Below are 27,589 nucleotides of genomic sequence, written 5' to 3' on the forward strand. Positions count from 1 at the left end.
CAACTTCAAATAGTTTCTATGGCACACCAATGCGAAAGTAACCTCGTGCTCGATTCCCCGAAATGCTTAGTGGAATTGTTTACTGCGCAGGCGTGAAAAATTTCACAAACCTCAGCCATGAGCTCAAAAATTCAACGCAAAGGTAAGTGATTTGACACAAAATATTAAAAGTAAATGGTATACACCATGGTATTCGTGTTTTAATTTTGTAAGGTACATTATTTATTTTTAGCTATGGCTATACAGTCAAGAAAAAAGCGTGCAAAAGTTAAAGGGAAGTTTAAAGCTGATGGTGGGAAAAAGAAAAAGTAAGTTTGTTGAACCTACCTAAATAACCCTGTGCTTTCATAGCATTGATTCAGTATGATCTGCCAGTTTGTTTGCTTGTGTAAGTAATGTTTTAACATTTTAATGTGTATTTTATAGTTGGTTTGTTTTTAAAGGTAGCTTCTTCATGCAATACTTTTTGCACCATCTAAACATTTCAATAAAACTGTTTGCTTGACTACTAGTGTACAAAAACATTAATCGAAAATAATGGTAGTAGGTTTTTATTGTTGTATGCTGATTTGGTAGCGTTTTTCTTGTAAGCTGGTTGTTTTTGCTGGCGTTGATTTTCGAGGACTGTTGTGCTCCTAATCAAAAAAGTTAAAAATATAATTATACTACTTTTAAAAGGGAAGCCAGTAATTGTGTTTTTGTAGACACCACTATCCAAATGTAGTATGAATGATAGTTCCAAACCACATTATAAACTGCTCAATAGGCCTTCTAATGCGAAGTACACTTTATATGTACACCTATTACCTATGTCAGGGATGACCAAATGATTTTAGTGATGATTCGCTACAGCCAAATCTGACAAGTTAAAGATCCACAACAAGCTGAAGATGTACATTTTTTTACCATATATAGTATATACATGCAATTATTTGTGTACATCTTAAAATGAAGTGTCAAATACGATTTTACAAAACTTTGTTCATATACATAATTTGGCTAAAAATCAGTGAATGAATCTGCTGTAATAAATGTGTCTGATATCAGTTAGAAAAATAGTGAGTGGGCCTTGACTTCACAATACTATCAAAACGCAGTTTCCTGCTTCTCATAGCAACTCTCAAAGTTCACGAAGAAGAGTATTTGGGAGTCGTGTTCTATGATGGTTTCTCACAAAATTCATTGCTGAAAACAATTAATTTACAAAAATTGTAAGAGAAATTTACAAATATATTTTTAAACCAAATTAAAAAAAATTTTTTTTTGACAGCCAACTTGAAAGTTTCACATAAAAACTACAGAGATCCGCATCTGGATCTACATGTAGATCCGCCATTTGGCCATAGCTGAGCTATGTTATACATGTATAAGAAATAGTACTTTGGCCTACCAATTAGTCTTACTCCTACACATTTGCATTACATTGCCAATCGAATCGTCAGCGGACAAGTCATTACATTTAAAAAAATTTGAATCGTGTAACAACTAGTAAGAATAGAAATAACGCCCTATAACCTTACTCGTTTACATAAATTAACCGGTACCGTCCTAATAGTTCATCCTAACGTCGTTGGTTACATATCGTTGATATCTTGTTAGTCAATGGTTACTTTAATAAAAGTTTATGGTTCTGACAAATTTGTAACAGGTAGCAAACATAATTACTGCTGGCTTGTAGAAATTATTGTATCAGTTACATTTTCTATTAAAGAAGCACATGTCCATGAATATTTGTTGCAATGAAATAATTTTTTTAGCGCAGCAGGTGTACCAGCTTTGCTACAAAATTAAAATAAAAGTGAATGTGCCCTGTTGTTTTATTGACACTAAGCAATCATCAATCAGTAATCTTAAATGTTCAAGAGTCCTGGTTCAAGAGTATAGGTTCCCTTTATTAGATTGACAATTTTATAGCATGTATAAGCAAGCATAGATATATATTATGATGATTATAAATATTTAAATATAGTAGATTACTAGGTAGAGTAGATTCACGCCAAAATTTGTAACATTCCAGTAAAAATTGTTTATTTTGTTCTATAGCTGAATCTATACAAAGTATACTGAGCTCTCTTTTTGGGTTTGTGAGGACAAAAAGCTGAATGTTGATATTGATTCGCATGAAATTGGAATCAATGAGAATTTTGAAAATTCATGGCTTCGTGTCAATCTGTTCTTGGGTACTGAACTAGCAGACAACGAGGTATCAAAAATCAGCTTTAAGAAAACTAGTATAGTTATTTTCGATGCGACTAGAAGTTAAAAAAATGATATATATATGTATATATATATATACTAGTTGGAATTTAATAATTGAAGAAGTGATGTTGTTAAGTGGTAATTATTTAACCAAGGGTGAATAACCCTTACTTTACTGACCATATTTGTTTACTGTAGTGGTTGCCTCGTTTGCTAATTGCTCAATTGATGAAACGGTATTGTGCAGTATTTTCACATATTTAGCTTAGGGGGTTATCTTCCCAGTTAGCAGCAAATTTGTTATAAATGGCATATTTCAGCATCCCAAATAAGTTTATAAACAGTAAATAGACACAATTTACATGATTTTTAGATGGTGATTTTGAAAGCGCAGTCAACTATAACGTGCTACTCACCTAGAATCTATATAGAATTCCATCTAGAATTCCTTTAAATACTGTAATTTGAATACTAATTTTAAATACCATATTTGAACACAATGCTGCTTTGGTGAACTAAAACATGTGTATTATGGCCAAGCTACCAACTGACAGCTTAGCCGAGTTTTATTTTGAATAGGCTTTCAAGTTACTCATTGAATGTTATTTTTTTGGTCATAGACCCATTAATATTTTTTTTACAAAATAAACCAAATCCAACTTTAGGCAGCTACCTCTAACATAATTATAATCTGAAATGTTGGACTTGCAATGTATGTGAGCATGATTGAGAGGTTGAAAAACTAGTTTTTGAGTTCCTGTGCAAATTAAATCATAATAGTATTTTTATTCTCCAGTTTTCTTTTCCCTTACTAATGCTGCAGTTCTAAAATGGATTTAATCATTATTGTTTGACAACTCTCTACATTTACATTCTTCAAAGAATCATTTTAGTAGCATTTTTGCTTCATTGAAATGCACAAAACCGCAATGATGTTATCCTTCAAAGTTTTCTTTGTCAAATGGAAACGGTAATCCTCTAAGATTTAAACCGTTGCAAGTTTTATCCTTTTTGCGTTCAAAGCTGATTGTTATATTTTTTACGCTGGCGATTTATGTTGGTTTGCCACAATAAAAACGTTCTTGCAAATTGATGCCAAATCGTAAAATACTAAGATTTTAAATAACAACGAATTGAAAAGAAGGGTGGGTCACTGTCATGTGAACTGGTAATTATACACAACTAGGAAAGATTACCGACCTTCTAAAATGGGCCGTTCAGTTTATTAGTTATATACTTACCTTGGTACTGCACACACTTGTAACCTGGTTACATACAATCTTCTCTCACTATCAAAACCTTCCATCTATCATTTCTTCCAAGAAACATCATGGTATGTACATGTAAGTTACATGTGTTACCATCATGCATATACCACCATGCATATACTATCATTATTTCTTCAAAAAAAATATTATGGTATGTATATGACTTGAAATAACTAAGTAAAAATGTATTTGGTGTGATCATATCTGTGCAGGTTGTTACCTTCAACCATTAGAAGATTAAATGTTCAGAGTTAAACCTCAATAGTTATTTAAAAACAGAATTTTACAGTTGTTTGGTTTACATACTTGAAATCAGGACAGAGTGAGGATGAATTTACTATATCATTTATGGCTATGGTCTAAATTTACAATTAGTAACAATGTCGTAAATGAAAGTTTTAGTTTTACAACAAACGTGTCCAGATTATTTTGCACATGTCTGTCTGGTGTAACTTGCAAAATGTTGATTATGGCTTTACAATCAACTGGAGAGTTTCAATGCTCTAGACTCTAGAGTCTAGACCTATATCAAATGCAATGTCATTGGATTTAGTTTACAGGTTGACTTGCAACAAAATTCAGGTTCCAGTTATTTAGTATCAAAAGATTCACCATGTCTTACTCTGCTGTGTTGTAGGTGCAAAATATGTGGAAATGTTATTACAAGCTCTTAAAATCTCAAAAACAAACAGTTAATCGCCGCCATCACGAAACTGCCGTAGATTAGAATCCCTTTTCAAAACGGCTCAAATAGGACATAGTTGAACAAGATTGCTTCTGTTTACACTTTCATGCAACAACCTTATTCGTCGAAATATTTTCACAATTATGCTTCTCGCATTCAATAAAACCATGTCTATTGTCCTTCCACATCTGTTTCATCATAATTGTAATGCTGTCATTTGGATCACTGATATCTCAAAACCTACCATAAAAATTCATTTAATTTTTAACCTTAGCTCGAAAAAGTACATATTATCTTCTGATAAACATGACAAGCCTGTTGGTCACCTGGGATAGTCGAAAAATGCTGCAAAAATTATTCGCGCTTTTTGGCAGGAAGTATGGGTCACATGATCAGATTACGACTAGACGATTAGACCAAGCCGAAACAAAACTGTAAAGTAAGGAGCTTTTATATTTGATACGGACTTTTCGGTAGAACCCGAAGTGTTTGTCATAAACTAGTGCTACAAGAAGTTTTATATTGAGCCTTTTATTGGCCTTTCAATTCACGTGATAACATAACGTATCAAAACAATAACCAAGTTGCTTGCGTACGTCAGAGAAATAAATTGATTCCAACCTCCGGCATTTTTGTGATGGCGACGATTAACTGTTCGTTTTTAAGCTTTTAAGAGCTTGTAATCACATTTCCACATATTTTGCACCTACATCACAGCAGAGTAAGACATGGTGAATCTTTTGATACCAAATAACTGTAATGTGAATTTTGTTGCAAGTAAACCTTTGAGTAGATTGGGTAAATTTTGCTGAAAAAGCTGCACCTGTTGCTTTAACGCAGATGGTAGGTTTATCTATATTTCTTTGTTGTTTAGGAAGTGTTTAGATCTGTTACATGTGTGAATGTTTTATCTTATTCACGTCAGCAGCTAATTCTTTGTTGGTGGGTCAGTTGTATTAAAAAGTAGAAATCTTTATTATGTTGTTTTTAATATGTCAGTCAGTATTCAAGAATGGATTGAGACCTATAAGTTTTCTTATAAATACCGTGTTTATTTTTAGTGCTTTTTGATAAAAACGTCTGTGCTCATCAAGTTTGGGTTTAACTCAGAGCTCAGTTTGTAAAAAATGAAAGTGTTAAAATAGTGCAGTTCTTTAGTTAAAATGTCACTATAGGAAAATGATTGATGAAGAAATATGTCGTAAATACGTTGTTTGCTGCAGGATTTGCAGCGACATCTTGTCTCAAACACGAAGAGAAGGTTCTGGTTGCTAAAAGCCTAAGTTGTTTTATTAACTTTCTTCTACCTAATCAACTCATTGTTCTGACAGTAACTGCTTTTCATTTTTGTGAGCAACCATCCTTAGATGCCAGCATATTTTATAGCTTCTTTCCAATGCCTTGCATCAATCATCTTCATATATTGTCATAATTTTCATTGCAATCCCCTAAGCCTTGCAATCCTCATTTCCCAGAACAACTAAAGTACAATCAAACCTTGATTTGTTGTTATCTCTGCTTACAAATCTTTCGACGTGTGGGTTAGAAATTGTACAAAGTATTGTAGAAATAAGAAAAATAAAAAAATATGCATCAATTTAAATTAACATATGTTTCCTGTAAGTTAGAGTGGGTTAGTCTGCATGTTTCTACTACTCTATCATCCAATGTTAAGCATTGCTGTGCCTACGCTTTCATTCAGGCATAGCTAAAAAATTGAACAATAAAAATCTTTTTATCGTTCATTTACATTTTAATGAACAATGTAATCTCTATCAAACAATGTGAACGATAATTTACATGATCATTTACATTGCTTGTTTGCAAATAAACAATGTGAATGATCATTGTTTGTTTACATGATAGAGATTTTTAAATTTGGTTCTTTAAAATGTGTGATATAATAATGTATTCATTCTAGTGCTATATATAATTGAAGTATTTATTGTTTTCCTTTAGGCTCTAAAATGAATCAAACAATACAATGTATGCTTAGTATGGCATCGTAAGCAAATATCTGAATAAATTAAAATTCATACTTTGAGATTTTTCTGTAAATTTTATCCTAGAGCTACAGCAAGTCTTGTACTAATGGAATCCTCTGCAACTATTGCTAATCCTAGGAATAGGAACTTGGCACAAACATCTAGTGTGGAATACAAATTTTAAGTTGATAGCACCACAACTATGCATATTTATATTATCTCTTTATAGTTCAGAAAAAACTCACGAATATATTACCTAATGTACTTGATGGAATAATGGGTTATGAAAGAAAACTTTCATTTTACATAAGACAACTATTGTGGTACTTCTAACTTGATCACCACTTTTACCTTTTTAGATTGCGGTTCATGGTGTAGATAGCTCTATATAGCTTTATATAAGTGCTGTACGTATTAAAAATTAGTATCAAAATAATATGTTAACGTTAGTTAACCTATAGTAACTTTTGTGTATTTAGTGGTTGTGATCTGCAATAAAAGGTAATGTTACAAAGTCATATGTGCAGTACATACTGTAGGGAGTTCTTACTTTCGAGGTAGATGCATAAAATAAACATTTAGTCTAACATAAATGGATTTAACTTACTGAACACATACTTGAAGCTAAGTTTTAGATGTACTTGTAATTATTTTACTGAACTTCAACTTTTTTATCGCTAAAAATTTATCACCTATCTGTTTCCGCTTTTTTCACAATAACTACTAACGAATAACGCTAAACTGATCGAGATCGAGCATCGTATCTCATCCATCTATTTTATTATTTATCTTTTTCCTGTTTCATTTTCGCAATAATGAATAGCTAATAACGCCGAACTGAGCGAGATCGAGCATCATATCTCTTTCATTTGTTGTTAAATGGATTTTGGCGAACAGCATATTGGCATTTCTTATTCCGACGTAATCAGCACACCGACCACCAAATTTGAATTGTGACAGAATTTTTGTTGATTTCATATGACGAAAAGTATTTCATACAGAGAAGCCGAAAAATCAGCGTGTTCTACATCGCTGGGTGAAAAAATCGTATAAGAGGTCCACTGTAACCCGAGGGCGCACTGTAAAACTACTGTTGAGATGTCAAGTTTTCACCCACAAAGCATTAAAATCTCATCTGCTAAATGATAGAGGATCATCAATGATAAAAAAAGTTAGAGAGATTTGGAAAATTTAGTTGCCAGATTGCAGAACAGCACTTGCGTCTTGCCCATTCATTTTTAGATCATGAGAACTTCTTTTTTAATGCTACTGATTACCCACTTTATCAAATCAAAATATGTTTCTTCTTATGAGACAAGCTACTACTTTTAGCCTAGCCAGCCTGGTAAGAAGATCGCATGTCAAAGTTCAGAGGTTGGTGACTGGGTTAGGTGTATACATGTAGGTTAGCTATGACACATGGGTATTTATTCTTTGAGATATACAATGAAATAGTCTACATCTCGGGCGAGTTGATGTGGCCAATTTAAAAGGACGAAAAGGGGAAAGGGAGAGGAATAGAAAGAAGTGGGCTGCCAAAGATGAGATAACTTACACTAAGTGGTATTATTAAGATTTCGTGACAGTAATTGCTTGTCTAACTTAATTTGTTGTGGTAGTCTTTACATTGTGGAGACACCGTTTATACTTTACACCGATTATACTTCATTTATATGTTTTTGGTACTTTTTCATATCAAACTCTTACCATCATGTCGCTGTTCAGTTTGTGAGAAGTCATTCAGATTATAAATTTGTGTGGTGGTGTCTGTATCTGAGAACAAAGATAACCTAATTATCAAATATATTCAATGATGATGATTCATTTAGATAAATTCCTCAGCTGTCTAACGTAGAAACCGATTGTGAAGAGAACTCTCATATAATGTATGAAATACAGTGAATCTACTGATACACACATGACTTTACGAAAGTAATTTGTTCTAGAAGCTGATTTATAAATAAAAAATTTCGTTAGTAGAAACCAATTTTACCATATAAATTCCGTAATCTGTTCCAAGCCTTCACAAAACTCAGATATAGCAATTGTATTTAATTATAAATTCATGTAATGGTTGAAACCTGTAACAAATACATGTTCGAATAAGTGTTAGATTTATAGTACTACATGATAAATAGAGAAAGTACACAGCCAGCGAGAAAAAAAAAACTAAAATAATTAATAGAAACTGAACAATATGTTTGACTAAAAAAGATGATGAGAAGTTGAAGGATTGTGGTCAGAAGAGGTTGGTGTTGTACTGTTGTCTCGGCTTTAATTTGCTCAGAAGAAACGTAAGTAGAAAGATTTTACATGGGTACAAACTGAAAAACTTACCTTAAAAGAACACGGAACCCAAATTGCGCAAGACGAAAGTTTTCCTACCATGTATGTGATATCTGGTACTCCAAGTTGTACAACGAACAAAAACAAAACACCTCATTCACCGACTTTCGCTAAAAAAAGCAATGAAGTGAGGCGTGCAAACGGGCCAAGGAGCAAAACTAACAAACGGACCAAAGTATAAAAGGGCTTTCGGCCTTCTGTATCTAGAAATATCTTTCGCAAGTCGAAGCAAAATATCGACCAAAAGATGTTTTGTCATTTGAAAATTTTGTACGTATAGTCTTTCGTAAGTAGAGGTTTCATTGTATTAGCATTTTGCAACTATCAAAAGTTCTCTTTCAAGTGCTCAAACACCCAGATAAGCGAACAATCCATGGCAGCTAGCCTAAACTAAATATAGATGTACCCCTAGTTAACAAGTTGATTAGCTTACAATGTTTTGCGTAAGGCTGCGCTACAGGATTTATGTACCAACTTTGATATCCTTATAACTTGGTAACGTATGATTCTGTGAAGGTATTGGTTTTCTCCACATTCAGTTTTAGGTGTAATAACAGTATACGTACAAGTTTGTAAACGATGCAGAGTAGTTGTCAGTACATTTTATCGTAATTTTCTCACACCACGATGTTTGACTTTCAAAAAGAAAGGTAAACTATTAGTAATGTAATACTAGTGTTTGATGTTTATGAGAACCTCTATTTCAGCTAACTAGTTTATTTGGATCTTCGATAAACTATAAGTATGGTTATCAACAAACAATGATATTATTTTACGTACACACATAAGTAACCGTTACAACTGGTTTCATATCATGGTAGCGATAAATTAAGCTGTTTTTGTAGCCCAATGATAATAAAAAACTTTTGTGTAAAGTTACTTATTTTGTCCTCCTTAAAGATTTGGTGTTCAGTGATAACCCAAATGGTCTCTGTGTAAACTGTAAAGCATCAAAGCCTTGTAGTACTTCAACATATTCTACAACAATCAACTTGTACATAGCATTGCAAGGAGTTTTTGGGACTGAAGACACAACATTTCTGCTTTTTACCTTGTTTGCTCTAAAGTTGCAAACATTGTGATGTAGGCCGACCTATCAATAAAAGTTACACTAATGCGAGAAGAGACAAGTTGTTATGATTGATACATGATACATATGGAACCGTTTTTTAACAGATAATTGCAGGTCGAACCCCAGGGTTGATACTCTGAAAGAAACACCCACCTGGCTAGGCCCAGACTTTGATATTGTACCCCCAATCACCTGGTTGGTCAATTTGAAATACACCCCTAAACACTGGGAGTTTCCTAAGGGGCTCCCAGGTTCCACGCCCATCCAATATAATTCAGAAGCTATAAATATAATTTCCACTAGGCCTATAGCATATGTATCCGCTATGTATCTAGGGGAACACCTAATCAAGTCAATCAATGAAAGAAATTGTTCAGCAAAACTTAGTAAATTTTATTTGGACCCCGTAAAGTAGCAAATTCACTGACGATTGCCCATGGTCTGACAACCCTTCTAAAATGTGATTTTAGGCCGAGTCTAATGGGCCTTTTGGGGGAGTATCAACCCTGGGGGTCGAACGATCTTGTTCAAGATTGATCATGTTTGTTATGTTATAATCGTAAGAAGCATTAAACCTAACGCTTATTTGTGCATTATGGCACGTACATTTAATAGTCTACAAGTAATTTTTTAACTGAGACTTTAACTCTATAGATTTTCAGAAATACATCCCTTACGTGATTTATGAAGTATGCCATTATATAGCATTGATTTCCTTTTGGAAGAGTATGGTTGTTAAAAATTCTTCAACATTTGGCTTTTCTAGGCACTAATTGTCGAAAGTAAAAATTGTGATCAAGAAGCTGTCTAGCGTGATAATCATAACCACCTTATTTTTTGTATTGCCTTCTTAAAAGCGTCCTATTATGACAGTCTTGAGAATACAAAAATACAACACTGCGTTTTCCTAGCCTATTGGTTATAATTTAATATACTTCACTAGATTTCTCGAAATACTTTTTTTTTCGTTTGACTATCAACAAGGGACTATTCACAAATGAGTTGAAGTTGTTCCATTCACCCTAAGTTGAGTATAATAGGCAGCCAACTTTTACACTATCTCAGCTGTTCGTAGTCAGCCACCAGTGGTCAGTGACTCAGCGTAAAATGCTCTGAACTGATTAACACAGATGTCAATTATGCAATTATTCTTGCCTAGTAAGTATTCACTTGATATCCCATTACTGCGGTCTTCAATACTACTCAATACTACTCACTGGAACCCACCTTTATATCCACTCCTTGTTTCACTCGACTGGCTTCTTGCTGGGCCTTATCTAGACCTTGTGTAGTAGTTCAACAGCAATCCAATCTGTCAACCCCACATAACATAACCGTACCCCAGGGAGCTGACGCATTCAATTTCTCACAGATATCCTCAGCGATGTGAAAGTACACCGACTGCCAGTCAGTCAGAGGACACCATTTCCTCAATGTACTCGGACGAGGAAGACAATGAGAACGAGATTGTCGCAAGCAGCGATGAGGATGAGCAGGAATCTCCAGAGGACTACTGTAAAGGTAGGTGAGAACGTGAGGGGCCCTCAGGAACATTGGTGTGTTTTGGTCTAGGGTAGGCAGTATTTAAATGAACACATTGCTTGCGTGATCAGATATCATTTCTCAGCTTAGGAAAGTTACATGGTATAAAACCATGTTTGTCTTCTTTTATATTTTTCAAGCTTTTCATGTTTTATTCCATTTAGGTAGTAAAACTTTTTAACACAGAATTAAATCTTCCATAGTACACGTCGTTTGTTCTCAGACGGGAACTGATATTAGCCAACTAGGGTTGTCTTCTACGGTGTTTCACCAAATTTGCGACTAGTTTTTAATCTAAATGCATTTGTAGGGGAATGGAGATTTCTTGAAAATATTGTTAAAGCATGCGGTAAATTTGGTCATCAGCTCAAACTCCTGTTGCATCATTTTACCTAGGCTTCATCTATAGGTTATCGGTGTAAGGATTATTCTAGCCACACTCATACAGGCTTCATGTTCGACAAACGCAAGTAACCATTTGGGATAATGGACATCTCCCCCTTATGTTATATACATGTATTAGTTGACTGGTTAGTCTTATGTTATATGTATTAGTTAACTGGTTAGTCTTATGTTATATGTATTAGTTAACTGGTTAGTCTTATGTTATATGTATTAGTTAACTGGTTAGTCTTATGTTATATGTATTAGTTAACTGGTTAGTCAATGCATAGCAAATTTTTTATACTTTTTGATCGTGTAAGTGGTAGGGAACTTTTATAAAGTGTCATACATTTTAGTTAATTTAGATGGATCAACTTGTCGGTAATCATGGTATGGTAATCATGTGTCATAATTAGAATACGTTGAAAAATTTGTTGTTATCACTTTCTCACTGCAGTACGGCTTTCAGAGCCGTTATAGCAGCTGTAGTATACGAGGTCTGATCCAAAAGTTCCCGGAATGGAGTTGTATACACCCGCATATTTGCATGATGGAAAAACCCATTGCAGCGTTTGCTGGGAAACATCTCCGGAGTGTTGTCACAAAATTTCAGGTTGCTATGACAACGCATTCCCATGTGAGCCGAAGATATGTCAAGGTCTGTCAGGCGCTTTTGGCGATTTTTGAAGAAAAAAATATCGTTATGTCTAATAAACTAGAACAGCGTATTTGCATTAAATTTTGTGTGAAATTAGGGAAAAAAAGGATATAATGACCTTTGAAATAAAGTTTTGATAATTCCTGAAAGCTTCCTTAAAATCCTTGCAAGTGTGCATCCTCAGCTCCTTTTGGTCATCAGTTAGCAAGCGTGACACGAACTTTGCTGCGACTCGTCTCATGTTTAAATCGTCAGTTAAAACTTTTTGAACAGTTCCAGAACCAAGTCCAGTCTCTCCAGATATCTTTTTAATGGTTAAATGTCGATCTGCCATGACTAGTGACCTCACCCTGTCGATTGATGAGCAAGTTCTTGCCGACGCTGGTCTGCCAGACCTCGCATCATCTTCAGTGTTGTCTTTATCTTCACAAAAATGTTTGTGCCACTCAAAAATTTGTATTTTTCTAAAGCTGCATCTCCAAAAGCCATATTTATTATTTCAACTATCTGAGTACTTGTTTTTCTTAATTTCACACAAAATTTAATGCAAATACGCTGTTCCGATTGATTAGACATGACCATAAATTTGTTAAAAAATCGCCAAAGGCACCCGACAGACCTTGACATATCGTCGGCTTACGTGAGAACGCTTTGTCATAGCAACTTGAAATTTTGTGACAACACTCCGAAGGTGTTTCCCAGCGAACGCTGCAATGGGTTTTTCCATCAAGCAAATATGCAAGTGTATACAACACTATTCCGGGAACTTTTGGATCAGACCTCGTATATATTATTTGCATGAACATGATTGTCACTTTTTATTCCAATTAGCTGTAAAATAGCCTTGGCAGTAGAAATAAACCTGTAATTGTGTTGAAATATATAGTGTCATTTTATGTCTCTCCTTAGATGCCTTTTGCAAAGCTTACTTGAGATGCATTCACGGCTAAAATTTACTTGGTGGCTGCTTCCCATGTTTTCTGGTCGATTTGAATAGTTTTACAACTGCAACTGTAGAAGGCTAGTATCAGCAGATTAATAGGTCAGTAGGTAAATGCTGATGTACATAACAAAAATATTGAGGACGTGGGCTGGCGAACACTGGATGGTGCTAGCATATTATGGTTGCTAAATATTTACATCAGCACCAACTTGCTAAACCATACTATAGTGAGATTCAGAATAAATTAAAAAACATTAAATTATTTAAAAAACTTGCAATTTATATAATTATAATGAGCCCCGTAATATAAATTGGCCTTTATAAATGTCAAGGACAAAAGATCACTTCTTTTTTTATGCCTCCAGTACATTCTCCAGAACGTTCACTTCAATGTTGACACAACTTTTCGCATTTAGGAATGTCTCTTATTTTACATCCAGTGTGCTCATTTATGTAGGTATTGTTGACAAGATTCTTCATTTGTTAGGTGGTTATCACCCCGTGAAGATCGGTGACCTTTTCAAGGACAGGTATCATGTCGTCAGAAAGCTTGGCTGGGGGCACTTTTCTACTGTCTGGCTTTGCTGGGATTTACAGTAAGTGTTAGTTATGTTGCTCCTAGTTGAAGGTATTCGTTTAAATGCCAAATATGATAAATGTGCATGAGCTATTTGCTTTTTATCAATTATTGCGTTTCCGTCCTGTAAAGCTGCAACCAGCAATTTGAGGACCATTGAGCGTTACTATAGGTCTCTTGCTGTCAATTGTGTTTTTTGTCGTTGTATATTTTTTGTCAATCAATTCTGTTAGGTATGCGCTGTTTGTTTAGACAAATTAGGTGTCACAATGAGTCTGTCTGCTATATTTACTGAGGACACAAGTTCCTGCCATCCAAGAAGTAGTGACTAGCTATATTGACAGGCAGAATTATCTCCCCTATTCACGTGCAATTACAAATTGTCACTCACTCTTTTGCGCTGACACTAAACAGCACTGCTTTACATTATTGTTGAAATTTTTATGTTAATCCACTTTCACCGTGTCTATTTTATTACTCTGGCTGCTGATGTGGGTATCAGCTACAGTTCTAGTTCAGCGCTAATCATGTGGTTATAGTGTTGATGTCCAGAACCTTTGTAGCATGTATTGACTAGGGCAGTTGTTACTCATAGCTAGGTCCATGTTTTACTTTACCTGCACAAATATTCACACTTTTAGCCTTTATGGAACATTGCATTGGCCTTTAAATGACCTCTGACCAATGACTTCAGAGGTCAGAAAGCAGTGGTATAGCAATACTGAACTGCCTCCTCAGGTTTTTGACAGATTTGACTTCAGTGTAGTAGTTTCCTTGTCTCTCTCTATCCATTAGCCAATTGTAGTTTTGACTTTGAAGTTTTTGTAATCAACTCTGCTGGTTGGTCACTCAAGTGGCTTCGCAAACTAAGCATGTCTTGATAAGCATTAAAGCAAGCCTTGGTTCTTAACACATTGAAGCCTAACTTTATGCATACAAGCAGTCTCCTGATCCTAGAATGTATTGACAACTTTCCGTTTGCTGTGAAAAAACTCAATATAGCACAATTCCATTTGAACTGAATATCATTTTGAAGTTCCAAGCTTGTATAACTCATTGAAAATATCTTAAATCAAATACATGTACATGTATAATAAATACAGTAGGCGCTCCTACAACGTAAATAATCCGTTCTAAAAATGTTTGCGCTATAGGGAATTTACGTTATAAGAACAATAAAATATATGTAAATTGCCTAATCCCTTCCGAGATCTTTCCAAACTCACACTTTTGGCCATGCAAAAAGGAAAGACTTGACTAAACTCTTGTAATTTGTGGGCTGTACCGTAGCTGCATTATTATTGGTCTGCATCAACAACTTCTTTCCTTTTTATGATCAATCTCACTGGTTTTATAAACAATGATTGTGTGGCAATTTTACAATGATTGTGTGGCAGTTGATGGGGACTGCACATTTTCAACATTCATTTACAACGATTTGCTTATTTTTCCTAAACGGCAAAGTCTTCTGCAAAGTAAAACTAATAACAAATATTTTGTACATTTACAATAAGGCCAAACATCAAAATCATTGCTACAAAAAGTGGTTCTACTTGTTTGTCGTCTATCTGTATCCAGGGGTCAAGGTTAGAATAATAGCTTATTTTCGACGATACTCCAACTCGTGACATTCAGATTGATAGACCGGCGCTGTAACACCTGCACCAATCGATCGCCCCTGAGTATTTATGAACGATTGCACAGCTATCCTATTCTCTGTTTTGTTGACACATTGGACGATATATTATGATGAACTGGAATGTCGCAAAGTTATATATAATAGCTATAACGCTCTACACACATCTTTTTTTCCCCGCAAGTGCGGCGAGATGAACTACCATTCAAATCGATTTTGAGAACTCGTCCGACTTGATACATGTTGAGACTTGATGGAATTGTTTACGTAGTTCGAAGCAAAAACTTGACATACATTTTTTACGTTATCTGGAATTTACGTTATAGTAGGTATACTTTATAGGAGCCTCTTCTGTAGTTTTTCGCACACGCTTTGAAAGATGTGATATTCTAGATGCGACTGAAAAAACATAGTGGTGGATGCATACTGAGCCTGATAGAGTATATATTTAATAGAAAAAGTTTTATTGTGAAGTTCTTGTTGCTGAGGAGAAAAAGCTTTCTAGCTTTCTCTATTTTTCATCCTTCATTGCTAAGAAAATCAATCGGTATGTCATCAGAACATAATGTTCTGTCGGCAGCCATTTCAATTCCTCGGTTGTTTAGTGTCCTCGGTATTTTGGCAATATTTCAAGAAATAATTGTACAATCTACTTGAGACTTCAAAATTATAGTGCAAACGGATACAGCGCACAGCGACCAGAATCTTTTGATCGAGCCGAAACCAAGAGTTTGGAAAAAACAAAATGGCACTATGAATCTGAATTTACTCAGACGTAGGATCAGGTGGGAAAAAATTACCTGAATTTTCTTGGGCCCAGACTTGAAAGTGCTAAGCACATCATGATAAGTATTAAAGCAAGCCTTGGTTCTTAACCTCTGCTAGCCTGTGTGCTTAGATTCTATTGGTTTTATCAGTTGTATCAGTGCGGACTTAATAGTCGGTATTTGTGGCTCATTGCAGGGGGAAAAGATTTACGGCTTTAAAAGTGGTGAAAAGTGCTCAACATTATACAGAGACCGCCCTGGATGAGATCAAACTCCTGCGATGTGTAAGTCTCTCTATGGACTCGTCTTCACTTGACTACCATGCCATTTTAACAACAATCAACTCTGTTGGTAGCTTCATTGCTTGCAGGAATTTACTGCCACTTATGGCTGCCTACCTCTTGCAGGAATGTTATTAGCAAAGTTTGAGTCAGTAGAAATTTGAAGCAGTCGGCGTGTAGTCATTGGATTTTGAGCAATTGAAAAGCATCTCGCAAAACCAAACTGTACATGTCGATACTCATTGTGTTTGAAAAGCAGCACGAATCGTGACTGCATACTCTTTTGTTCCTAAAAGAGGAATACTTGCTCCTCTTGCTAATACCATAAACAAAACCTACTGACTCCAGCTACATGAAATTCTGTTAGCGTTGCTATCTCGGAATTAGGTAGGTTTTCTTTAAGTTCCGTCAAGCGGCTCAGGAAGTCAGTCAAAGTTTCAGGGCATTATGAATGTCTTTACCCTTTATTACTAACTGGAGCTGCATTACGGAGACAAGACGACACATCAATCATTCAGCTTTGACTATGCTATGTTCATAGCAGTGAGTCACAATTGAAAGATTATATCTTTGTATATAGAGTATCTTAGCATATAAATAGTGTATCTTTCACTAGCCTCCTTGGCGACCACTCTTGTGGTTGTAAGCTCTGCATTCTTTATGCCTTGTGGCAGAATTTGAGGTTATCTTTTTTCATCTTAAGCTTGGTCATAATTTCTACAAAATGATAGTAAGGCAATTGTATTTGAACTGTCTCTAAATGGGTTATAATAAGTATTAAAACTTTTTGTTCTATTTTATGAAGGGAAGAAATAATTTTATGTTAGAAATCTTACAAATTGCCATGCCGTGCTAAAATATGATTATCAACCATATTGTTAGTAGGCCTACACAAGATCCTCGAAGATGACACCCTCTATGACTTCTTCTGTGATTTTATCCTGCGTTGTAGGTGCGAGAGTCGGACCCTTTAGACTCCTACAGGGACAGGAGTGTCTCACTGTTAGACGACTTTAAAGTGACAGGCATTCACGGTGTGCATGTGTGCATGGTGTTCGAAGTTCTTGGTTGCAACCTCCTCAAACTCATCACCAAATCCAGTTATCGAGGAATTCCTTTACTTAATGTCAAAAATATTGTCAAACAGGTTTGTGTCTGCGTTGTTTCGGTGTTATCATGAAATTACAAACTCGAAATAGAGTTGAGTCATTTGATATACAGTTATTATACAACTTTGTCCAATTCTGAAATTAGGCATTTGTTTCTCATACCATATGTGTAACTAACTAACTACTCGTAAGGCTATTGTTTTTTATACCGTAAGTCTATGACGAAGCATTCCATGATTTGAGAAAGCGCATTTATTCTGTGGCTTTTTCATTGCTTAATTTAAAAACATATTACAAGATTGCATGCGAGAATTAGCAAAATGTTAAAGATAAAATTTATGCAGTGAAATCAGATATTTTAAAATCAGAAATAAAATGTTTGCCAAAAAGGATTCTTACATACGTTTAGTCTGAAATAATCTGCAACAATCTGATGTATGGTTGAGTTGAGAAGATTCTTTTTCCCTTTAACGTACCCTCAAAACATTTTCTGTCGACATTAATAAATATACATTGTGAGTCTAGTAACTTAATTGCACTGAAAGTTTGCACTATCAACATCTTTGTTTATGGTTTCACTTCTGCAGTGTGATTAGCTGATCTTGAACATGTGGTACAAACATAATTAAACGTTGTATTGATGTTACTAACCTCATAGTGAACTTTCTCCAGCTCTTACGTAGCAAAACAGGTGGTACAGTTGAGTGTTGACTCTGTGCTACAAGCTTTGCTCTCATATATCCACAATCACGCTAGTCTCATGCCTTATGTTGCCACTGCATGTGCATGTTCCTTAGTAGTCTTATTACGGCCATTTTAGACGTTAGAGGGTCTCGCCTATCTTCACACAAAGTGTCAGATTATTCACACTGACATAAAGCCTGAGAATATTCTACTCTGCGTGACAGACTCTCATATCAAGCAGCTTGCTGCCGAAGCTGTTGAATGGCAGAAGACAGGATTAAAACTTCCACAGTCTGCAGGTAGATAGCATATACATGTACATCGTTGTCGGGCTTTAGCGGGTAAATTAGCCAAGATTTGTTATGTGAAGTTGTCTTTTCAGGAAAGGCAACTCCTGTTAACATTATAGATGAATTTCTTGTTGACACACTGTCATGGGGCTGTTTGGTAAATCACATATTTTTTGGACATCTTTAATGATAATGACTCTATTATGTATATATAATAACACTAATGGGAGAATTTTTAGAATCAAGCTGTCATGGCTAATAAAGGGGCCTGTGACCTGGTTTTACAGATTCCATCATCCGTATAATACACTTGCTGGTCAGTGGTTCTCTGGTCTCTTGCTCCATATATCTGGCGATGACAGGCTATCTGGTGATAATGACATCAGCTATCCGCAAATGGTTACTGCCAGATTTAGATGCATTCTATAATGCGTTTTACGGAAGCAACTTTTACCCTGCAGGCTCTTCTCTTGTCATATAGATTAAGTTAATTTTATTTTGAACCGCACTGACTCCTTATAATCATCTATCGCCACATGTAATCACCTTTATGTAATCCTATTTATGTAATGCTGATTCTAACATTACAAGCTTCACTTCTTTCACCTGACCTTTCACTCTTCTCCTTTCAGTATGTAACCTTCCTCCTCACTTCGGCATGAAGCAGCAGGTCACAAAAGATAAACATAAAGCTGCTACCAATGCACTCAGTATTTTGTCATCCGCTGCTGCAGCTTTGCTTCAACGACAAAAGTTACAAATTGATAAAAACCAAACCAATGATGCCAATGTAACTGCACAATCAGGTACCCTTTTTGCATGATGCATACAACTCACCGCACAGGGATTGTCTGTCAAAAATTCTATTACCAGACTGCCTGCTCTCATGCATCATAAATGACAAGCTTGTTACATGAACAATTCTTCGCACGAAGTAGTATATCTCTTTAACTGTCTTAGAGTATATCTATTTCATTTGCTCTAAAACAATCTATAAAATGCACTCATTTAAATAGTTTGCGCTATGGATTGTGCCGTATCATTATGTTTTTAAGCATTTACCATTGCTAAATGGACTAGCTAGGGCAAGCTAAAATGGCGCGCGCCATGACCATATCATGTGGAAATAATTTTTTTTAGAGTTGTCGAATACGCAGCGAAACAAGCAAAACGCTAGTGGGCTGCTTTAGGCGAAAAATGAAAAGTGGTGTATGTCGTTGCTCTTTAGCGATATTGTCAACTACCTCATGTAAGTTTTTGTTTGTAAGTACAATCGAAAGACCAGATTTCTAGTAGGTAGAAGTATTGATACTACAATATTATGACTAGAAATAAGTTCCAGCATATCGATATGCAGCGTCTAACTGTCACGGTAAGAATAGAACTTTGTCATTCACACAGCTTACTAATAATTTACATGTAAGATTTCTAAGTAGTGGCAAGGCCAGAGATCTACTAGTCGAGGCCCCACACTCCACTCATTAGCTATAGTTGAACATTCTTCTCATTATATATAGCTCCATTTGGTTTGGTGAAAAACAGTGAATTCTTGTTTTAATCTGGTTTGAAAAGATAGCTTTTTCTCAAGTAATTTTTAGTTTTGTTTGAAAACTTAGGTCTGAAAAAGCCCATATATTTTCCCAAAATCGTGTGTTTTTTACTTTTATGGGTCATGCATAATTGAATGATTTTCATAATTTGATAATAAATCTATAGCTTGTTCATTGCTATAATGATATCATCTTAGATAATAAATCTATAGCTTGTTTATTGCTATAATGCATCTTAGATATGGAGTATCAATAATAAATCTATAGCTTGTTCATTGCTATAATGCATCTTAGATATGGAGTATCAATAATAAAGATATGAAGACTTTAAATTTAAAAGCTAGAATAACAAAGTTACGACTTTGACAGAACTATTACTTGATCCTACTAACAGCTGTGAAAAGGTCAATAAAACGCTTAACCAATATCTTCAAATACACTGCATTGTAAATCTACGGCATACAAGGCGGTATATATAAGTACTATCTCGCCAACCTTTTAAGTTCCTTCATGATTTGTGTATGAAGTAAAAAATGTGCTTATACTATTCCAAAAATTGTCGAGTGCTAGTACGATATAATAGCTATGAATAGTCCTTGAGTACAAATGATACACCATTTATAGCTCTTGTGCTCGTAGTGTGAGAAATCTGTAAACTGTGCGTGATTATCCAGTTATTTTTGCCATACTGTTTAGTTTGTGGCAACATTTCAGGCAAATCATAATCATTCTAATTTGTGTCTACCATAAAATTGTCACATCAAAAACTGAATGACTGCATATTCAACACATATTGATGATGGTACGCTGTATAGTTCATAGCCCTCGGTAGGTTTAGGTTTAGCTCTCGCCGCTTGTATCCATAGAAACAACTAGCAGGGATAGTTGTCAGCAAGAGCTGAGTGAAACAGAAGATTATAGACAATCATGTAAACATCGTTTTATATAGAGCCTCACTTCCGGTGGTGGTGAGCGTTCAAAAAATTTGCATACACTTGCATTAAGCTGAATTTCTTTTTACACTTTTAGAAGCTTAGAACTAGTGCTAAAAATAAATATCGACTGGAGGACTTTTATATCAGTCTAAACTAGCAAAGAAATTTAAATTCTAATCATTACTAAAATATTAATTATTATTCAAAAACGGATTTTACCAATTATATTATATATAATTTTTGAGTTGTCTTTTAAACATCTAGGAAAGAAAAACTCCCAATATATGGGAGTCACCAACAAAGTAAAGAATGGAGAAGTAGAATTGTTGTGGTTAAGTAATTCTAGCTACTTTTTGAATTGGGTTTTGGAGGGTGAAAGTTAGTGTTTCAGTAATATATTATCAATTGGAGGCGTGGAATTTCCGCCGTCACCGCTAACTAGCTATGACCTCATCGTCTAAACTCTCATAATCGTAAACTCAGAGCAAGAGTAGACTCAGTGATTTTAATTTACAGTGAGCACCGCCCCCAAGGAGCCCAAGGCAGACCTTAGCAAGCTCACCAAAAACCAGAAGAAGAATCAAAAGAAGAAATTGAAAAAGAAACAGAAACGGCAGCAGGAGTTATTGGACTTGCAAAAGCAGCAGCTGAATGAACTTGGCACCGGCGGTGCAGCAGCGTTGATACCGCCGAGTTCTGTTGGGTTCAGCTCTGAACTCAGCACAGAATTTACCGCTGACCTCGTTGACAGTTCTGGTACTACAATGGAGGTTAGTAGATCCTTAAATTTTTCGCCTGGTCACATAAACTTGTTGACTGGCCAGCTTTTAGTCTTAAAGGAAGTTGCTTGAGTTATCTGTTTTTGCAGGAAAATCGGTTGACCTCTAGCGAGCAAAATAGTGAGACAGAAAATACTGATGATCACGAGGTAAATGGTGGCTATGGAGACCAACCTTGCACCACCGAACAAGAAACAGATGACAAAAAGTCTGGAGAGGAAGGTTGGATACTTTAATTCTATATCCTATGACTTGCCTAGTGTTCCTTTGGGCTAAGGACTTGGCAACTATCGTGTGTTGTCATAGCTCTTTAGCCATATGGTTGGCCATGACAATTTGGTTACAGCTATGTCAAACCTGGGATGTTTGCATAAGATGTTTGTTGAAGAGTTACCTTTGTCAATTCTATTAAAAGCTGTGATTTCTTGGGGGTAATACTGTGTTGGCTGTGTTGGTTAGTGTACCTCCTCGAACAGGAATCTGTCAACTATTGTTTTTGATATTTGTGTGGTCGGTTGCCATGTATGACCTAGCTCTTCGTGGATGTTTTGATATAGCTTGTTGCTGGATTTATGTTTGCAAGGTACATCAAACGGTATGGCTGAGCCCAATGAAGCCATAACGGACAAGCTTTTAGACAGACAATCGAAAAGCCCTGAGCCTGATGATTGCTCATCGACGACACCGACACCGAGCCTTCTGTGTAATGGCAATGTCACCATTGAATCTCTCAGCAATGGCAATAACAATGCAGATAGTGCCGACGAGCAAGCTCAGGAAAGCATTACACAGGCTACATCTGATGTCACGGAAGAGAACACAGATAGATATACTTCTCAAGAGAAATTACAACAAGACACCCCAGTTTCGCATGATACTACAGATTCCACCGAAAATAACGGTCATCCCTTTGATCTTACTTCACACTCGTCCAGTGGTATGTATCGCTCAGTCCAATGTATGGCTCACTCCTATGTATGGCTCAGTTGGGTTCATGCCTCAGTGGTATGTATTGCTCAGTCGGATGTATTGCTCACTCCTATGTATGGCTCAGTTGGGTTCATGCCTCAGTGGTATGTATTGCTTAGTCGGATGTATTGCTCAGTCGGATGTATTGCTCACTCGTATGTATGGCTCAGTTGGGTTCATGCCTTAGTGGTATGTATAGCTCAGTCGAATGTATTGCTCAGTCTTATGTATGGCTCAGTTAGGTTCATGCCTCAGTGGTATGTATTGCTCAGTCAGATGTATTGCTCAGTCTTATGTATTGCTCACTCGTATGTATGGCTCAGTTGGGTTCATGCCTCAGTGGTATGTATTGCTCAGTGGTATGTATTGCTCAGTTGGGTTCATGCCTCAGTGGTATGTATAGCTCAGTCGGATGTATTGCTCAGTCTTATGTACATCTGTTTTTTTAATTTGTTGTTCTGTTCGTAAATTTCAAGCTATTTGTTTACATGTTTTGGGCAAATAGTTTCAAATATAACCGTGATAATATGATTAGTTTCTAAACCATGAAATGACCCATATTTTTGTTCTGTGTTTATTTATTTGTGCGTTTTTTTAGAAGAATCACCAGCAGTTGATTTGTCCAAGGAAGCCGGACCTATAAATTGCAAGATAGCAGATCTCGGTAACGCCTGTTGGACGCACAAGCATTTTACAGAAGATATTCAGACTAGGCAATACAGGTGCTTGGAAGTGCTTGTAGGAGCTCCATACGGCACTGCAGCTGACATATGGAGCACTGCATGCATGGTAAGTTCTAGCGAATATTGTATCCCAGACAATAAGCAAATTTTCTTATATAAATATTGTTATTGTATTAAATATAGATACCGTAAAACCTGTATTTGAACACTACCATTATTTGAACGCCACCTCTATTTGAGTGCTACTATGGGAAAAGGGTTGAAAAATAGAGCATCACCTTTTAATTGAATGCCACTTCTATTTGAGCGCCACTTCTATTTGACCGATACTATTTGACATTCTTAATTCTTACGAACCCAAACTAGTAAGTGATCAGTAGAAAAGTGTTCACAAAACTGTACTAATAATGACTCGATTACATCAATAACAATTAATTCTTTCGTTGTTTCTGTTCGTATCGAAGTACATTTTCCAAGTCATTAGGTTTTTTTTTTATTAAAAACTGATTGCAACACCAAAGAAATAATTAGTAACTGTATCAGGCTAATAGTAGTTTCTTTTTAAACGTGGTTTTGATACTTCGATGTATGTGGGAAAAAGTTTTCACTTTTACGATTGAAAATATGCTACTACATATTCTGAGGCTAACACTTTGAGACTCTTTTTATTACATACGGTTTCTCTTTATTTGCTTAAGTTATAAAGCTATTGGAGCTATAAAAGTTTCGCTCTGCTAAAAAATTGTTTAGATGCTAATATCGACTATCTCAGCTGTGCAGAAGACAGGTTGAGGTCAGAAGACATTGTGGAAGGTATTAAACAGCCAGAAGAATATTAAATGGTTCCAATCAGAAGCAACAAGCAGAACACAACTGGCCGAGCAAATGATGCTAATGTTTTTGTTTTAAAATATTAATTTTAGTTGCTGATGTATGGCTATTATGGTTTGTTTGTGTCTCTTGTTGTTGATTAAATATTTGTAGCATTTGATAGCTTATTATTATTATAAAACTTATAAATTTGCAAATTTATAGCGTATTATTTGATAGCATGATTGTGTTAATCTGTACTCAGCTTACAATGGATCGACGCTCGTAACTCAAGTTCTATTATAAGTTCTATTATGCATAAAAGCCAGTTTTTGCTGCAAACTGTAGCAAACATAGCAATGAGCGCAATGAGCTTTTGTGCGACTTTGTTAAATATTGTATAAATGAAAACACGGCTTCAAATTTAAAATGAAATAAAAAACTTTAAAGCTCCATCAAATTGCAACACAAGCTATAAAATCATCGTAGGTTAATTGCAAGCAATAGATATCAACTGTTAGAAACCAGTATCAGCTTCCTTGTGCATATTTATTTAGAGATCCACGACAAGTTGGAGGGAAGCTGGAAATTTTCTTGCATCCAAAAGGGTTAATGTTGCACCGCCTGAAGGAGAGTGCAAAATATAAGCGACATTGGATTCGCTCGTGAAAGGGTTAAATTTATCTTCTCAACATTCTGACGAGGTGTTTGAAATGTTTTTGAAAAATACAACGCCGCCCTTTATTTGAATGTCACCTCTAATACAGCGCCACTCTAAGGGAAGGGTTGAAAAATAGAGCGCACCATGGCGTTCAAATAATGGTCATTTGGCAAATATAGATACGTTTTGTTTTAGAAATGTTTTATGTCATTTTTTATCTGCCTAGGATTATTTTTAGTTATAGTTTCATCTATAAACTTCTGTAGATTTTATTGATTGATTTATTCTTTACATCATTTAACTTCAAACTCTCAGCTTCTTATTCATTACACATATCCTTTGCTGTGAGATAATTGGTCATATAATGCACACACAGACATTTGAACTGGCCACAGGCGACTACCTGTTTGAGCCTCATTCCGGTGACGGCTACTCACGCGATGAGGACCATTTAGCCCATATTATTGAGCTCCTCGGTCCGATTCCTCGTCACATTGCCCTTGGAGGTAAATACTCCAGGGAGTATTTCAACCGAAGAGGTGAGGAATGCTATTGTGTGTTTCAGATAATTTAATTTTAATATACAATGCAGTGCTAATCAAAGGTGAGGCTGCTATGAAATTGCTCATACTGGTTTCAGCAACTTCATTACATTCATACCGTTGGTGGTATTAACGCTGCATATTCATCATTGTTGGAATCTGTTGTTACTTTGGTGCAACAAACTAGGTATTAAGCTATATGTTTACAACATTAATGTTTGCTGAACAATTTCAAAAATGATTGTTGGTACCTTTTCATAGAATGATAACCCATATCAGTCTGGATTTAGAGGTGTAAACTTTCTTGAGCAAGCATTTTCGCAAGTCTCGGCCGTAGTAGATGGTCGCTGTTTTTACTTGTGCCATCAAATGTTAAACTCTGATATTGAGCAGCCCAAACATACAAAAATTTAGAAATTGATGAGAAATACGATGTAGCTAAAAAAACCAACCCGAATACCTAATAGTAATATTACAATGGCCAGTTACTGCAAGTTGGACAGTCCCTGCAACCTAGCACAACATTACAATTGTTACATGGAACTGGTTATGGAATGGTAGCTAGAGCGCACCGTGTGGGAATTTTTCGGTGGTTCACTCCGCTAGTGAGCGATTAGCTGAAGTGCCCTTGCCTGGGGCGAGTGGAAAGTGAGAAAGTAAAAAATTGTGAGAAAAGTGAGAAATTGTAAAAAGCATGTGAGAAAGTAAAAATTCACCGTATGACTTGACTATCATTTTAAAGTATGCTCATGGCTGCATAGCGCGCCACAAGCATTGGAAATGGTAATGGCATATTAGTTGGGTAGAGAAATCATTTTAAAGCGTACCAAGCCAAAACATATATCATTTACAATGCGAATAGTTTCATTACTAATTGCAAGAGCAACTCTTGTCATACATGTGGTGTACTCCATGTAAAATTTTGATAATTTTGTGGATTAATCGAGATCTGGTTTTTAGGGTGGCCTAAGCCGCTCTATAAAACAGTGTTTATGGATTGTCCATATTCAGCTATAGCTTCACTATTGAAAGACGGGTGTATTGTTACAAGGTCAAATCTGGGAGATATAACCCATGTGTGTGAAGTTGCAGTGATTGTTACTAGGTCAAACCTGGGAGATATAACCCATGTGTGTGAAGTTGCAGTGATTGTTACTAGGTCAAACCTAGGAGATATAACCCATGTGTGTGAAGTTGCAGTGATTGTTACTAGGTCAAACCTGGGAGATATAACCCGTGTGTGAAGTTGCAGTGATTGGTATATCTCAAATTTCATAGAACTCTTATGATTAAGTTGAAAGGTTGTCTTAAGCACAAGCTTCTTATGTTTAACTTCAATCGTGTGTAGTAAAACACTAAAATAAAAAAGAATGGTTAATAGTGTGTAGTTTATTAAATACTATTAGGATGGCCTGCTAACAAATGCATGTATGATCTAAATTGATTTTTGAAATGTTAATGGTCATTTATCACAGGTTTGTACTTCTTTTGAATGCATTATGGTTAAAATAAAGTTTGAAAGTATATGTGATTTTTTTTGCGCAATGTTACAAGCTTTGATTGACAGCAAAACTAGTTTGTTACCTTGAACTGATGCCGGCGACAAAAGAGTTCATCTTGCTCACCTTACTGTCATGCTTGTTATATGATCAGCATTACCCATATATACTGTTATCCGAAAATGAAAAGATTGATACATATATATATTGCGCGAATGCAAGTTTTAGTTGATTTCTGATTTATCTGGCAAATAAATTCTTTTTTATTTATACAAATTGCTAACAAGTATTCAGGAATAAAAATCATGTAGCTCTGACCCAGTAAGACTGTCCGGATATCATGGCTCTCAAGTGCACACAATTACCACATTGCTGTGAGCCCGCTGCAGCCATACATTCTATTTTAGGGGAGTTGAGGCACATTAACAAGCTCAAGCCATGGCCATTGGTCGATGTTCTCATGGAAAAATACGAGTGGCCAGAAGAAGAAGCCATAGCTTTTGCTAACTTTTTGGTACCAATGCTCGAGTATGAGCCTAGTAATCGAGCAACTGCCGAGGAGTGTCTCAAACACCCCTGGCTAGAGGAGGCAGATTAATCTTATGATATTTTATCCATTTTAAGCAAGCATTCGTGTCAGATCTATAAGGAGAGAGTGGTCATACTTCGCTGACAGCTAGACAACACTCATGTACATATTGTATACGTTCTTTCGATGATCCGAAATACTCTCCT

General features: G+C 35.7%; 1 protein-coding gene across 1 annotated transcript; it reads left to right on the plus strand.

The window, feature by feature from the left end:
• The first annotated feature begins 71 nt into the window (after positions 1-71).
• Positions 72-27,465, plus strand: LOC137408424 (SRSF protein kinase 3-like). The gene is made up of 13 exons (XM_068094954.1): positions 72-142; positions 233-308; positions 10,928-11,076; positions 13,570-13,678; positions 16,259-16,346; positions 17,296-17,490; positions 18,273-18,435; positions 21,428-21,681; positions 21,780-21,912; positions 22,274-22,627; positions 23,258-23,448; positions 25,190-25,352; positions 27,262-27,465. The coding sequence occupies exons 1-13, from the start codon at positions 118-120 to the stop codon at positions 27,450-27,452; spliced, it is 2,091 nt and encodes a 696-aa protein (XP_067951055.1). The 5' UTR covers positions 72-117; the 3' UTR covers positions 27,453-27,465.
• Positions 27,466-27,589: the final 124 nt, after the last annotated feature.

The sequence above is a fragment of the Watersipora subatra genome, chromosome 1, assembly GCF_963576615.1.
Source record: "Watersipora subatra chromosome 1, tzWatSuba1.1, whole genome shotgun sequence".
Classification (NCBI taxonomy): domain Eukaryota; kingdom Metazoa; phylum Bryozoa; class Gymnolaemata; order Cheilostomatida; family Watersiporidae; genus Watersipora; species Watersipora subatra.